This window comes from Mizuhopecten yessoensis, unplaced genomic scaffold, assembly GCF_002113885.1.
Source record: "Mizuhopecten yessoensis strain PY_sf001 unplaced genomic scaffold, ASM211388v2 scaffold1063, whole genome shotgun sequence".
NCBI classification, from domain to species: domain Eukaryota; kingdom Metazoa; phylum Mollusca; class Bivalvia; order Pectinida; family Pectinidae; genus Mizuhopecten; species Mizuhopecten yessoensis.
Genome location: NW_018403859.1, coordinates 29,037 through 46,313, shown reverse-complemented (window position 1 = coordinate 46,313; position 17,277 = coordinate 29,037). Strand labels below are relative to the sequence as shown.

The window sequence follows — 17,277 nt, the reverse complement described above, 5'->3', positions numbered from 1 at the left end:
GAGGACGAATTGCATTTTATTCTTGTTTGTCCATTTTACAACGAAGTAAGAACACAATATATTGACAGATATTACAGAAATAGACCGTCTATGTTTAAATTAATTAATTTGCTTTCTGTTAGAAGTAAGAGGAAATTGAATAATCTTTCCAAATTTTTAATTTCTGCTTCACAACTGAGATCAAATAAATAATTACACATATTGTCCATCCTCCATAATATGTCTGTATTGCTGTGTATCACTCACTCAATTTTGTAAAATGTATTGTACTGTTTATGCTGATTATCCGAAAGGCTAAAGGCCAATAAACTAAACTAAACTAAACATGTACGTCAGGTACTCTGCATGTCAAGTGCAGGAATGCCGGTAAAACTCACAGGTACACGTACGAACACGCAATCACGTGACAAGACATTAACATAAAAATACAATACTCAGGTGGACATGTGAACTGCACAAACAGGTTTGACAAGTACGTGTATTAAAATAGATAGCGTTAGAGATACCTGTAATAAAATAATTTAAAAATACAAAATAGTTAATAATAATATTACCACTTTGGTAATATATAGAAAGTTTGAAAGATTTTAATCAAACTATATTTAAACAAAATACTCACTGCCACATTAATACATTTGTTTTCTCCTAATAAAGGTTATCTTTCACCTGAACAAAATATTTTAAATTAATATCAATTAAACGCTTTTAAATTAAATGATCAGGAGGCACGAGTACGTGTTGGTTATCTGATGTGTCTAACTCGAGGAGTTTGTTAAAGTTAAAATTGTATAAACAGATAAGGTTTCCGAAGTGTCTTCTTACAATTAGAAAAACATTTTTTCTGTTGAAAATACATGATTTATAATTCCGATAAAGTAAACAATTTTGATGATTTATGACGTCACAAGTTACCATCGCAAAGAATTGTTACGTGATGTCATAATTTTTAAAATATGAAAAAGAAATGAAATCGTTTCCAGGGTGCTCTCTGGCGCACAATAACCACAGGGAAGGACTCTTTATCACTTATCCTATCAGTAACATTATGCAAGTGACTTTATTTCACTAGTGGCAAGGTGAAACGAGAGACACACCTGTAAAGAGTGTGTTGATATTACAACATGCACAGGCGTATTGTATTAGTGCGTTTATGCGGGGAAAGGAAATAGTATTGCTTTCGAACGAAGTAGACTTAGTATTATCATGATTCGAACGTATATTATAACGGTTGCAACATTTGTTTGATACTCATTGATAGATAATTGATTCCATTTCAACTAATCTCCTTAAATTGGTAGTTTTGAAGCTCGATTGTTTATTTCAGTTTGCAAAATAAAAAATTAATAAAAAATAATATGCTTTAAATCAGTTTTGAATACTCCATATTGTGTTAAACTTACAAAGTGTAAGAGTATAACATTAACAATCGTTGGGTGTTGTGTGAGGCTCCTTTATAGTAATCGTATACACACAGAGGCAGATTTCCTGTTCGTGGTTCGGGTCACAACTAATTTTGTTACCGGTATACAGAAACAATTCACTACTTAGATGTATATAGAACTTTAATATATTTAAACGGAGCTGGAAACAAGAACATCGCCATTGTCCAAGGTAAATGATCAACGAGACTTAACGCTTGGAAGTTAATGTTGCTCGTGAACCTTATAATACACCCCAACAATACATGTTTTGATAAATGTATATTTCATAGTCCGGATTACCTTACATTTGTTTTCACAACTGGGTCACCACGTGACCGTCACGAGAGACGACGTTAACACTTGCTACTTGCCAGTGCACCTCATTATCAACATATTTTGAGAAAATTATCTTCATACACTTAAAATAGTTAACATCTTGGTAACGAAAAATATTCATATTGCAAAAACTCTAAATGATGTGTTTCTTCAACATTGGTACTGAGATAGGTAAGTGATTTGGTTAAAGTTTACCTGAGGTTGAAATGTTAACAAAAACTTTTTAATTAAAAAAGAAAATGTAATAAAAAAATCTAGAATGCGCTATTTAATACATGAAAGACAACATACTTTTTTCTCTTAAAACCTAAAGTTTGTAGGCTCTGTCAAAAAATTGCTTAATGTACATATTTTGTAGAAAAGATGGAGGTTTAGTCACGTATTGTTTAACGTCATATTAACAGCTAAGGTTAGTTAAGGTCTATACCACCGAAGTACCTAGCTGTACCAAACTTTTAAGTGTTTGTATTGATAAGTATGTTTCCTGGAAAGATCTTGTACAATATGTATGAAAAAAGTTGACGAAAGTGATTGGTGTTCTTTCATGTCTAATGAAGTTCAACGGTATTGTATTCCCACAGTTCATCTACTATTCATCGGTGTGGATTACTCAGTAATCAGATATATATTGATCATGTTTTAAAACTTCAGAAAAGTATGGTCAATATAATATTTAAGACATATTTGAATCTGACAAAAATGTCGTACGTTTTTTTTCTAAATGTTAAATCTCAACTGGCTCGAAGGGCAAAGATGAAGCAATAATGTCCATTATGGCGATTTTACGACGCGAACTTTTTTTTTTACATAATTTGAATATTCTTGATAAAAATATACAGCCACACACATTTATATTTAATACATTTGCTTAGATTGGATAATGGGATGGACTGGAGCGAGGAGGTGCTAATGTTCGCATGTTGATATTAGAACTCTTCAATGATGTAAAGGACCCCAGCGTAACAGAATATAATATTCACATTTATAATGAGTCTAGGTGACCTGTACTCTTCTATATCCTCGTAAGTAGTTATTCCAGATTCGTAGCGTATTCTATGATACTTCTCTTGCTATTCCAGCAGATTGGTAGATTTTTTCCTCATCGTTAAGTGGTTAAGGCATCTGACATTCTATTACCTCAAACTCTCGTCCACTTGGTCACGGGTCCGAGACCTACTTTGGGCAGTCGCCAAGTACATGTACTGGCCGTAGGTCGGTGGTTTTTCTCCGGGAACTCAAATCAAAACTTGGCACGTCCTTAAATGACCATAGCTGTTAATAGGATGTAAAACACAAACAAACAAACAAACTCGATCGCAGTGACGATCATGGCAGCGGCGACAAGATTCAAAGTCCTATGGTATACAGTGCACTTGCCGTATTTCAAGGGCTACTGTTAAAACTAGACTCAGGTTAGGTGTTGCTTGATATTATTCTTCATTGTCATATCAAATTAAACATAAACTCAAAATGCATTGTGACGTCATTGGAATATATAGATTGCAACAGTGAATATATGCCTGAATACACAAATGAGCAAAGGTCTCGTGCACAACATTAGCTTCATGAGTATCAAACAGCTTAAAAACAAATTCTGTGTGTCATATTGAATAACATTTTCTTAAATTGAAATTATCCGTGACGTTTCAATTTGGTGAATTTATTTCAATTTTTAGTCTTTAAATCTCCTATTGTACAACTGCATAACCCTGTCGATCACGATCGGTACATATAACGGCACTCCTTGTGTGAACGACTCAATGCAATAAAGTCGAGTGTTACCTTTGAGGAACACTCCAATATCACCGCAGTGTATCAATGAGTTGCTAGGAGCCATGTGAAAGAAAGTTCACGATCTTACCTGGTCCCAAATATTTTATTACAGGTGCGTTATCACAAATGGGATTTAGACTCACATGTCCTCCCACCTGACTCCTTCGATACCTAAAGCTGGCTGTCTACACAATCGCCGAGGTCTCCGAGACAGGCAGACGTAAGATCACTTGTTCTCGATAATAGCTCACACGAAGGATAGTACCATGACATTTGATGACGTCATCAAAGAGTTGGGCGAGTTTGGCCCGTACCAGCGCCGTCTTATGGCCCTTGTTTTGTTCCCTCAGATTTTGTTCGCGCTCCAGCAGATGGTTCCTGTGTTTATCCTGTCCGAACACTCCCACAGGTAAAGTAATCTACTACTCTAATTACATTGCAATACAAATCGTTTGTTATATATAAGTCTTGGGGACTTTTTTTCAAAGCCCGATAACTAAGATTCGAGCATGTAGACATTGGGATGCAAAATGTATTGGGTGTTTTGGAAAAACTATCTGTAAAAGAGTGTATATGTTTATGAAATGACGCCGGTAATGTACTAAAGCTGATATGTTTCATTTTTCAACGAACGTACGTTCGAGATGGACACAGCACTATATCCCGTTTTTTAACAATACCATACAAAATTAAGGGGGATAGGGGTCATCATGTATATGTGGTCCCTTGATTTCGTCTAATTGAATAAGTACTTTTATTTACCAACCTTTTCATGAATTTAAAAAAAAAAATACAAAATGGTTCCTTATGTATAGATTTTCAGCAATATGAAGACCATTCATGGCGAACGCTCTTGCGCTCAACATTTTCTTGCGTGAGCCAGCGAAGCAGGCTTCATAGGTATCACGTATTACATACGAGAAATCCAATCAAAACGTACAAAAATATCTCTCCCAAATAAGAAGACAAGGTACTTGCTTAATTTGGGAAATTGCGCGTGCACAAGTTCCGTTAATGGAGGCTGCGATTTTGGATTTACTTAATTGTAGAACTAGTTGCGACAGAAAATAATCAATTTCAATACACAAAAATCAGTCTTAGTGAATATTTCTTCTCTTTTTCATTTTTTTTACAATATCTGTGCCATCGCGCAGATTCCCTGCGTTCAATGTCATCAGTCATTATGTCGTCATAATTGATAATTATCGCATACAGTCATTTTTTGTTTGCTTTGGGATTCTTCAAATTCAATATTTTAATTTATTTACGTGTCAAACACATATTATACAATCACAAATGTTACAATAAATTAGTTGAACTTTTATATAAATGTATCCAGCCATGAGTGGCTTAATAGACACGATTAAAAACATATGTACATAACATGATGCATATGGTTGCATATGAGAAATGGAGGGGGGTTGCTAACATATACTATTATTTGTGTAAGAAATCTGTTCTTGAGCCTATGCAATGCAGCAACATGGCAAAAGGTACATGTACATATAAGTGTTTTCGTGTTGAGTCCACAGATCACAAATATACGCTCCTTGATAGATCAGTGTTGGTACAGAGGAGCTTTCTTTGGCTTAAAACTCCCCAGGATTGGAATGTATAAGAACAATGTATGTTGTCCCTATTATCGCTGAATCTCAGATATCAACATTTTCAAGTTGTTAAAAATTGATACCCAAATGCAACCCCATTTCTTGTTGCATATTGTTCAAAGGTTCAGATTTCTTGATCTGTGAAAACGCATATCCAAGTTAGGTATGCTACCGGCAGTCTGAACAGAGAGTATATAATTATTTTTTTTTATTTTTAAACGTTTTGATCACAGCAGGCTCAGCTGCCATATACCTCCTTCAGAATTTTATTGATATTGTAAGTACCTGAGCTAGACAGCGTCTGCTTTCTGAGCCGCATCCGTCAACACATTCACAGCTCAAACAGACATAGGCACCCTCGACTCGATCGTGATGCTCCATTCATTGCGTAAAGTATCATGAATGTTGATTTCATCTGTATTGCATAAAAAGGGGATTTGTACTATACTGTATAAGTAGTTGTACATTATGTTTCATTGCAGAATATGGGACAAGTTGGTGGAAAATTCTAAAGACGGTCAATCAATAAGAGCGTACTTTAATCTGTCACATTCCACTGCAAGTTCCTCTATAAGCATTACCATCACAAATTGTGTTCAAAGAGCTATGGTCGCAATTGGATCAGCGTCATTTTGGAGTTTCTCCTCTTGCCTTGATAAACATGAGACAACCGTTAGAAGCAATTATTTTGGTGACGTAGGGCTGTTCCAGGAATCTCGTCTGTGCTGATGACACAGACACTTCAATACCGCAACTATAAGGGAACATCCTTGTTTATGTCAAAAATAACTAAAACTTAGAACGTAAATAGTCTAGTGGTAGGACGCCGGGCTCGTAACCGAAGGGTTGCATATTTGAGTCACGTCACGGCACTGCGTTGTATCCTTGAACAAGATACTTCACTCCGCTTGTTCCAGTCTACTCAGCTGTAAATGAGTGTAAACCATATAAGTATATCAAAGTACAATATAATTGAAGTGTTATTCATTGTTGAAACATTTGTCTACTCGTCACAGGGATAATTTTCGCTTTGATATTTAAGCAATCGTGATAAAAGTCAGTCTAGGCAAATATATATATAATAATGGGGCTAAATCTAACGGAACAACCATGATTGTGTTCTTTTCTTTATGCCAACAAGCACATGGTTGGCTGTTTGGTTGAAATCGCAAATACAGGTATTTCAATTTTATTGAGCTTATCCCTGAAGTTACTTGTCGTAGCCTTTGTGTATCCATTTCTTCATGACTAGGAATTATATATATGGTTGGCTGTCTCTACCATTACCATGCACATGTAATGGCCAAGAGGCTAAATCCTACGGGATCGACAGTACCAGCAGGCTATCTTATAGAAGCAGGATTATATCCGTCCCTTTATGGCAATGCGATCACAGATATGGTCAAAGAGTTGAGATCTCAACAATTCCATGATTTGATCCACAGACACTTCGATCATCGTCGACTAGGTAGCTCAATTAATCATCTGTTTAGAGTTATTAGGGTCCCGGGTTCGAACCAACCCCGGTCTGGCCGTGCATTTTCCCGCCCTGTTACATTGGTGCCTGTGACCAATCCTTGTTTCAAACATTAGGAGTACGCCTGGTAAGGGGATACCCGGACGTGGGTAGTAATAATTTTATACAAGGATCCTGTTTATTACATAACATAATTGTAACCTCAAAACCAAGATGTTGCTGACTCTTGATAGAGAGTGTTTAAAAGTCACCTCTTCCTCCATCGTACAGGTGGTTCTTCAGCACTCAAAAATCATTTTCGGTTTAAAATGGTCGCATGTATATACAAAAATACTTTGTATGAACTATATATTTCTTGTTTTCCTCGTTATACAGTTTTAGTAAAAAAAACATTGCCGTGGCAATCCGAAAGACTTGACATTGATATAGACACACATGGGGTTATTAAGTATTTACTACATTGTAGGTGAGTAGTAGTCAATAGGTCCTTGGTGGTAGTCACCTCAAAGTAATAAACGAGTGCATAATGAGTACTCAAGCATCCAAAACTGGAACTGTTTCTTTCTAAAATGTAAACAAAATATACTCAAACGATACTATTGTTTAATTATTGCTCAAAGCTGAACCAGAATTATGTGGAGCAACATATTTAGATATAAACTTTAGATACAGTCAAAAACTTCACACATGCTTAAGTAAATTGTATAAATTGCATAATTCGTTATAATTAATTGTGATATCTAATGTGCTTGAAACATCAATACCAGCGTGTATTTGAACATTAGCTTCCACCAGCCATAGAAAACAATTATTGTGTTTAAAAGCTTTTTAGAAAGCTCATGATAATAAAATATGGTAAATTATAAATATGTGTCTTGTTGTGACAGGTAAAATAACAATTTCAGATCAAATACATTTTAACTGTCATGGTTCAATATCTTCAATAAGATTGATCAGTTTGGAAATGTGTTTTATCAAAGTTTTAATTTCTACACAGTCAATGTACGTATTAAACGTGTCGAAACGATTTATTTACCTGTACAACGATGTGACGCAATTGTACATATGTATATTCTGTATGTCCTTCGACCCAGGATGTTTCGCCTATCGATAGGGAGCGTATACACACTGCATCAGGTAGGTACACTACAAGAAAGTTAATAATATTACATGTTAGATCTATATTCTTATCAAAATTAAATATTTTTAGCATTTTTAAAGGAATAGTTGGTACCAAATGGCTTATTAACACTATGAGGGAATATATGGTATCTACCACTGGAACCTGATAATTTGTTACAGCTATACTTTGACCTAAAATACATGTTTTAGGGATTTAGATCGACTTTTAGTAAAAATGACAACCCTAATGATTAATAATACCACAGGGACCTGAGAATTTGCTACAACTATATTTGGACCTAAAGTAAGGTGTGCAGAGTAATTTTACTAGTTTTACTAGTTTTTCAAAACTTCAAACTCATACTATATTTTACAAGAGCTATTACACTAGATACTAAGTAATACGCCCACGACACTACATGAACCAATTGTCCGGTTGACCTCGACCAACGACATTTGGTGATTGATTGTGATAGCCTGTCCTTGTATTGCATGTAGGTATGCCATATGTTAAGCCGTTCCTCTGAGATGAGATAGTAAGCTATATATGATGGTCTATCTATTGTACACGCCATCGTACCATTGTCATGGTGCCATCGCTATGTGGGCGATGTAAAGGTTTTATATATGGCACTCAACATATTCCAAACAGCAACCATCATGATCTAAAATAAGATGTAATTTAGCTGCACGAAGTCATGACTGTATGTCACGGTGGTTCGATACTTTGTGTCGACTTGTGGGGATAGATATGACAATGTCTGTGTGTTCCATCACTCGACCATTGTTCAAAACTAAGTCGGAATGTTACGTGTGGTCGTTATTATCTGGTCAGAATACTTTACTACACGTTAACCGTCACATGTTATAGGAGAATCTTTCAGTTTACATATATACATATCGTCATTTGAGTGAAACTTGTCACCAACTCAACTGGTCGGAATCCAAAAATGTATGGTGTATTTCATGTCATATTGTCGTCGTTATTTTATACTGCCTTATCTCGTTTGAACATAATATAATATGTGGTGGCCTAAAGGCAATGAATTGCAGTGTAACACATTTGTGAAATTTATACATATTGATTGGTCTACAAAAATATAAGTCAAAAACCGTCAATATTGATACTGATAACGCTGATAAACGAATGATTCCAGCAGCACATATTGCCTGTTTCTTATCGTAAGTCTAATGTATTAGGCAGTGTTATAAATAGAAAGGTGCAGTGATGAGGTAGGCGTTATCAGTATTTATTTTCGATAGTGTCCTGTAGGACAACATACATGTAATATTGTATCTTTCGTTTCAATGGATGATCTATATTTGAGTACACAAATGTTCTGATTTATCGTCAGAAGAGGACTTATTTGACATTTTCTCAATGAGCATCCATGGTCACAGTTATCGATGAATATAAACACAAAATATTCAGAGCACGTTGATATCAAGACGTAAAACTCTTACTGGCCAGTCATAAGATCAAAACCGCGTATACGATGCATTCTTCACATTACGATTACAATATCATAAGTCCGGGGAAATATTCATGCAACCGTTTTCATATTCAAGCGAAGGTAAAATCAGCTTTCTTGTAATTCGCTGACATAGTGTGACTCGGTCAAAAAGTCTAGATTAAAATGAGAAAACTGCTTACGGCTTTACATTTATCTTATATTCTTCCAAATCATTAAAAAAATGTGATTTTTTAAAATTAATTTACCACTGAAGCAAGAAATTGGATGTGTGAATTTGGAATTCCGTCGTAAATACCGTCACTGTGAACTATCGTCGTTTAAGTCATTTACATGCATAAAGAGAACATTATGTTCGTAAAAAGGCTCTTATTGTATGGTACATGTACACTGTACATGTACTAACGCTATTATCGCATTATGCCTTACCTTGACACACTTGTAGATTTAGCTCTATGAGCGATGGTCAGCTGTCTCCTTGTTATCGTATCTTCATCTTTTTGCTGGACAAAACAAATTCCGTTGTCAATCTTATCAAAAGGCTACCTTCCTGAATGAAGTAGCCACTGTTGAATCTCACCATAGGTTGTCGTTTAAAGTTACCGTGTCGCTAACCTCTGTTCCTTTGTCCTATCAGCATGATGCAACTGGCTTTTCTTATTTTTCTTACATAGCAAAAGTTATCGTCTTTCCGGTAATACCTCGACCAGGGTGTAAAACGTGTAAAAGATATAAAACAGATAGGAATTACATTTTATTTTCTTACGTGCCATAAAGAATTGGATGATTTACATAATGTCACACATAACCCAATTGGTCTTTTTAGAATGACGATATTCATTGTCAAAATTTGGCTCGCTTGTTTTGCTTTTACGACATTTGTTTGTTGATACTACTGCAAACGTCAATAATAAAGTCGTTTAGCAAACCATGTGTCGTAACAGATTTTTATCAATTAAGATAAAAGCACGTTTATTGAGTAAACATGATCCCTGACCCTGTCGAACACGTTAACATTACCTCCGACCGAGTCGAACACATAGTGATCATTCGTTGGATTCTTCTCTCGTGACATCTCTAAAATTCGCTTGTGTATAGTAATAACGTAAACAAGGCTTCAACCTAGGCCTGAGCCTGGTAAGATAAGAAGCAGCCTGGTAAGATAAGAAGCAGCCTGGAAAAGGCTTCGCACACTTATACTTGGCATAAATAAACTGTTAGTCATTGGAATTTTATCGATATACTTATAATAATTTTTTTAAAGTTATATTCAATCTTAAGCGCAGTTGTCCCTACAGTTCACGGCACGGTATTTTTAATATATGTTTTACTGTTACTTGTTACTAAGTCGCATAATTATAAAATATAGTCATTAAGATATGTTACACTACACTTTATTGAAGTTCGTATATTTTTTATCGTTGTTCCCGACAAACGCAATTATGATCCCTAACGTTAGGTATTTTCACAGATGACAAACACAAGAGGCCCAATATTGGAGGTACCGAAAAAGACTGGATTAGAAGCTTTGGTGAAAAAGACTGGATTAGAAGCTTTGGTGATCATATTTTCGACCAGAGTATTTAATCTTTTACGGACATGGATTGTTGTCTAAGTCAACATGAAATACGCAACTAAAAAGGTTCAGAAATTAGAATGTGTGAAATAAACGATCAACATCTTCGATAGAGAAAAAGACTACGGGACCTCCAAATTTAGGTTTAACTGGTCATTTAAAAGAATAGCGATAGCCGGGGGTATGCTTAGTATTGACAACTTACTGCATTGTCAGGAAATCCAAGATAGAGGTGAATGCAGCAATTTAGCATTTCGAATTGTCCTTTTCGAACGTGTTATATGAAGTGCTAGACACTCATGAAGGGGAGCCCATCAAACAACTCCATTTTGTGGAGAAAGTCTTACTGGTCAGGAGATTCACTCAAGAGAAGCATAAGTACAAGGATACAAGCTCATGGATAAGCGCAGCGCCACGATGAAGCAGAAATGAGTGAAACAAGGAAAGTTTTAGCATCATGTTTACAATGTTAGAATTCATACTCATCTGATCACCTTAACACTCATAAGGCGGAAACTCATCATAGCAGAAGGCTTTGGTGGGTTCAGTCGCATGGATATGTACCTGCAATGCACCTATAGTATCAATGCCCAAACGTTATTCAAGGTTTAACTGTAATCGATATTTGGATTAACTTATAGAGATCAGCCTAATAATGGAATGGGGAAAAAAGAGATTTTATAAAAATTAATCAGAGATCGTGTCACAAACAACGGGTTGAGCGATTGAGGATGAGGCGTTGCTTTACCGGAGTTAAGACAGGCCTTTGACAGCAGTTGATACAGACATTATACATGTAACTTGAAACTGACAATCATATTGACCCCTACCCTAAATGGAAAAATACATGTATGGACAAATGGTTAGACTGCCCACAGATTTCGAACGATAAAGTCGTCACCTGGTGTGTTGTGGGTTGCTGGGCAACTACGAAACCGGTTGATGTATCACTGTAGTAGATCTTCACTCTTATAGTTTCGAAGGTTGTTATGACATTATTTGCTTGTGTGTATATTGACATAGGTAATACACTTTGGAACCCGTGGTTACGTTGTAACTACAAACGTAAACAGTGTACCATTTTATACACATGTTCTCTCTATTTTTAAACCAGTAATCAGAAATAGTTCTTTATAATGCCGTACCGTTATCAAAGTTATTAGACTTTAGAACTTGTTGGAAATGATCAGTTCGGTCGAATCTTTGTATTCCACATGATTTACTTGCACGTAAATTCACCTAAAGCATCGTTCTCCACTCAAATTATCAAGATTTTTTTTTAACGAAAAGTCGGAAATATTGGTCGATATTTCTGAACACTAACATCCCGTCTTGAATTTTAAGAAAAATGTACCGGGAATGTTATTGGCGAAGACAGTAATTACTTTTACCGTAATATCTATTTCCAAATATGTGCATGTTTGCCCTTTTGAATTATACATGTGTGTGTCTCAATCAGCTGCTCACGAGTATGTAAACGTGATATCAACCATGTATATCCATACAGATTTTAACTAAAATACTATTTAAAATAATATGTAGATAGCTTCATTCAGACCCAATACTCAAACACATATTTCATGTGATAATGGTTTATATCAACGGTTGATACAGTAGATCGCGTAAACACAATCTCATTAGCTACTGTATATCTACTGCACATGTAAATTTCGATTTACTTTTCTCGCGTACAGTGTATAATTTTGCATTATAAACTTATCGTTCACCTAAATGTTATGAAAAAAATGTGATTTTGATTGATTTTAAAATAGTTTTAGTTTTGCAACTTATTATTCTATATTAAACTCTGATAACTCCCGTTTTCACGTTGACCATACAATGTTGCATTTTTTCTCCAACACCTTCTATCACTGTATAATTATATACATATTTAGATACATATATCCTAATTGTTAGTTTCATATTGCAACACGTAAGTATTGTTTCTATACATTTTAAAACAAAATCATAAATATTCTGCATATATATATATAATGTATATTATATGTATATACAATGTATATATATATGTATATACAATGTATATATATATGCAAGATTTATTTGTGTTCCGTTACGTTTATTAGCTATTTCACTAGCTATTTACGTTATCATTACAAAAGATATTGCGTACATCTGATATAATTGGCCTAACTTAACGTTAACCAAAGCTTCTGATATGCCAAGGTTTCATAAGTAGTTAGGTTTCATTCGCTGCCAGCATATTTCATGTCCCGTCTTTATCTTCCTCTTCACAATCCCTTTACCATCTTTGTTTACCGCGGGCTATGGTCTATGTCTTTCACAGCAGCAACACATAAGAATGGATAATACCTAACCCATGATAGGCGAAGATGTTCCTCGTTATGTCGCCCTAGATATGATTTCCAAACCCCTTTGTAACACGAGAAATTCTCAGGACAAACGTTAAACAAGGTTTTATCTGAAGTTTCCGCACTATCCGTGTTCAAACCCAGCAGCGTCTTAGTACGTGACAGTGTTCGATTAGAGTGTTCTCACCCCGTGACAAAAATAACAAACCTAAATGAAACTTTGACGGTTGAATTATTCATGAATGTGATTTTTGAGTTAGGTTTATTCCAGTAGAGTATTTAAACAATCCTCTTAACTGGACTTTAGATCATACAGTACATAGTACAAACAATATTATAGACAAACTGTACAATGTAATATACATAATATAGACAGTTCCGTTAAATTTAGATTAAAAGTTTAAATTAAAAGTTCGGCTCTGTAATTATAAACCAGGTCTCGGTTTTCCCAAAAGTCTAGTCTATTTTTGAAACAGTTTGTGTTCGGAGCGGATATTCCGTCTTTGCGTATTGCAGAGTTATCTTCTCTTGGAAGCAGGTATTGATTGTTACGTCACTTGTTTGTGAGAGTAACGTCATCAATTTTTGAGAAAACGACGTAATTTTCTCACACATACAGAGCCCGAACCGTTTTTCTTTACCAAAAGTGCGTTGCGTTTCCGCTGCGTTTCCGCTGCGTTTGCGTTGCGTTTGCGTTGCGTTTCCGTTGAGTTTGCGTTGACCGTTTGATGTGCTTTTTAAATTTAGCGTTGAATGTGCGTTGAAGGTGGTATAGGAAGTATAGGTGATGTAGGAGGGTATAGGTGGTATATGACGTATAGGTGATGTAGGAGGTATATGTGGTACAGGAAGTTAAGGTTACGTAAGAAGGTATAGAAAGTGAAGATGATGTAGGAGAGTTGGTGGTTATAGGAAGTAAAGGTGATGTAGGGGGTATAGGTGGTGTAAGGGGGTATAGGTGGTGTGACAGAGTATAGGTGATGTAGGAGGATATAGTTAATAAAGCTGATTTAGGAGGGTATATATGGTATAGGAAGTATATGTGGCATATGAAGTAAAGATGACGTAGGATTGTATATGTGGTATAGGTAGTATAGATGATGTAGGAGGGTATAGGTGGTATATGAAGTATAGGTGGTATAGGAAGTATAGATGACGTAGGAGGGTATAGATGGTATGGGAAGTATAGGTGGTATAGGAAGTATAGATGACGTAGGAGGGTATAGGTGGTATATGAAGTATAGGTGGTATAGAAAGTATAGATGACGTAGGAGGGTATAGGTGGTATATGAAGTAAAGATCGGGGATCTTAAACAATCGCTACAACTAACGGAGCGGTCCGTCCGGCTTTTTATCTAACATGGAGGACAAGGTAAACACAGTTTTAATTGAATCTTGAAAAAATCGGAATGTAGGTTCCGTTCGTTAGACTTTGTCCATTCAAATTGACGTGGATGACGAATTTCATTTTGGATTAAAATGCCCCGATCAACGAGTCTAGAGGCAGAGACGGAAACAACGGTGGGGTTCAAAAGTTTCGGGTTGTCTATATTATCTCACTAATATTGCAGACAACAGGAAATGTCAACTAGACTTAGTGTCCGGAGTGAGGTTTTACTGTATTGTTAATCATAGTGAAATACTTATAAGCATCACTATGTTTCCATTGTACAAGTTACATGTATGCTTCATATATTAAAAAATAATTAACGTTGAAGAAACCTAAAAAAAAAAATTGTACTCAAAATCTGTCCCGGGTGTTACGGCACGATTTCTCAACCCGACACGATTTCTTACCCAGGTGGGAAATCGTGCTAAAATTGCTGAGTTCGCAACACGATTTCTCACCTCTGCACGATTTCTCACCCGGGTGAGAAATCGTGTTAGGAGTAGGCATATTGCCGTTGCCCTGAGTACGAACACTGAAATTGATTTTGGGGGATTGTGGTATATTTAGACTTGTTTACTACTGTACAAAATTCAAACTTGTTCGAACTTCAATATTTAGCTCCCCCGGTCCGAAGGAACATTGTGAGTTTATGCCATACCGCAACGTCCATCGTCCGTCCGTCCGTCCGTCCACTTCTTCTTTAAAATGCCACTTGTCCTGAACGACCCAGTAGATTTCGACTTAATTTGGCCTGGAGCATCCTTAGTTTGTTTTGTTTTTCTTTGTTTATGTTTAACGGCCCATCGACGGCTGTGGTCATTTAGGGCCATGGTGATTTATTTATTTATTTTACTTTTTTAACAAACATGTGAATAGCGAAGATAAAATCAGATAAAATGGTTCATTTTAAAAGTATTCGCATTGTATGTGTAGATAATTAAAAATAATAAAAGGGGGTTAAAATAATAAAAGAGATAACGAATAGATGATATGGAATATGCGATATATATATAACGTCAAAAAGGATAAGGTGGGTTAAAAGACATCAGAGTCTATAAAATAGACCGATGTCTTTCAAATAGTTAAATAATGCCTTCGAATCCACGGAACTGAAAAGTGTTTTCATATCCGGGACTCGGAAGTAGTTATCACGAATGTGTTTAAAATCGGAACATTCTATTAAAAAATGCTCCACTGTAAATGGAGTGTCACATGCGTGGCATGAAGGTATATCTTCTCGTTTTAAAAGGTACGAATGAGTAGGATATGTGTGCCCAGTGCGGAGCCGAGCGAGGACAACTTCCTCTCTACGATCTTTCCGACTGGGAATAGATGTTTTAAGTTTCGGTTGTATCTTAAAAAGTTTGTTGTTGGTCTCCAGAGACCAGCGTTTCTGCCATTCATTTTGAATGGCTGTACGAATAGTAGGTTTAAAATCTGTGTATGGTAGTTTGATATTTGTTTGTTCGAGATTCAATGCATTTTTTGCTTCCCTGTCAGCAAATTCGTTGCCTTTTATTCCGACATGGCTCGGAATCCATAGTAAAGTTATTTTAGACTTTTTTAATATACGAGATATTCGATGAGCAAGGTTTTGTACGATTGTGTTTTTAGGATCTCGTAACTGTAAACTCTGTAGGACAGATAGAGAGTCTGAACAAATAATTGCCTTTTTAATGCGGTGTTCATCGATATGGTCGAGGGCCAAACCAATGGCGCATGCTTCAGCAGAAAAGATGGAGGCGCCGTCTGGTAGTCGGACTGAAGTGCAAGTATTGGCAGTACAGCAGGCTGCTGCCACTTTCTCACCTTCTTTGGAGCCATCGGTGTAAAGTTGTGTATGAGAAGGGTAATTCGAAATGCATTCCCGAAAGGAGGATTTGTGTTCTTCGGGCATAACACTTGATTTCCCTCGCTCATGTAATGTAAAGTTAAAATCGGGGGTTTGAATGGTCCACGGAGGAACATCAGATATGTTAAATTCAGCTATGTCCGTCAATTTTATGTTGAGTTCTTGCAGGAAATTCAAAATTCGGATACCAAATGTTGGCAGAAGTTTTTGGTTTTGCGTAAATATGTTTTGGTATTTGGGGTTGAATACTTGGTTGAAAGCAGGATTTTTAGGGTTTGATTTTAATTGAGTTGCAAATTGTAATGAAAGTTTTATTCTTCTGTCATAAAGGGATGGTTCATTTGCTTCCACGTACAGGCTTTTTACAGGTGTTGTTCGAAAAGCTCCCAGGGCAAGACGTAGCCCTTGGTTATGGATTGGATCTAGCATCTGAAGGTACGAACTGCGCGCTGACCCGTATACCATAGAACCATAATCCAGTTTTGTTCGAATAAGTGATCTGTATAGGCGCAAAAGCATTTCACGATCCGCTCCCCAATCAGTATGAGAAAGGACTCGTATAATGTTTAACGCCTTGGAACACTTATCCTTCAGATACTTTATATGTGGTATGAAAGAGAGTTTCGAATCAAAAATGAGGCCGAGAAATTTAGTCTGTTCAACAACAGGAATTCTAGTGCCATCGAGTGTTAGATTTGGGTCATTGTGTGCTTTTCGTTTTTGACAGAAATGCATGCACACAGTTTTGGATTTAGAGAATTTGAAGCCGTTTTCGTCTGCCCAATTTTGTAGTTTGTTTAAACTCTGTTGAAGTTGTCGTTCTATCGTGTGCATGTTCTTAGATCTGTAACAGATCAAGAAGTCATCCACAAATAACGACCCTTCTGTTGATTGACCAAGACATTTGACTATATCATT

The 17,277-nt window shown here is 36.1% G+C and overlaps 1 protein-coding gene across 1 annotated transcript in view; it reads left to right on the top strand.

The window, feature by feature from the left end:
- Positions 1-3,719: 3,719 nt before the first annotated feature.
- Positions 3,720-17,277, top strand: part of LOC110456859 (organic cation transporter protein-like) — a 30,956-nt gene continuing 17,398 nt past the window's right edge. Inside the window, exon 1 of the mRNA XM_021507882.1 lies at positions 3,720-3,939. Coding sequence (XP_021363557.1) covers positions 3,797-3,939 — 143 coding nt within the window. The 5' untranslated portion in view covers positions 3,720-3,796. The remainder of the gene's footprint in view (positions 3,940-17,277) is intronic.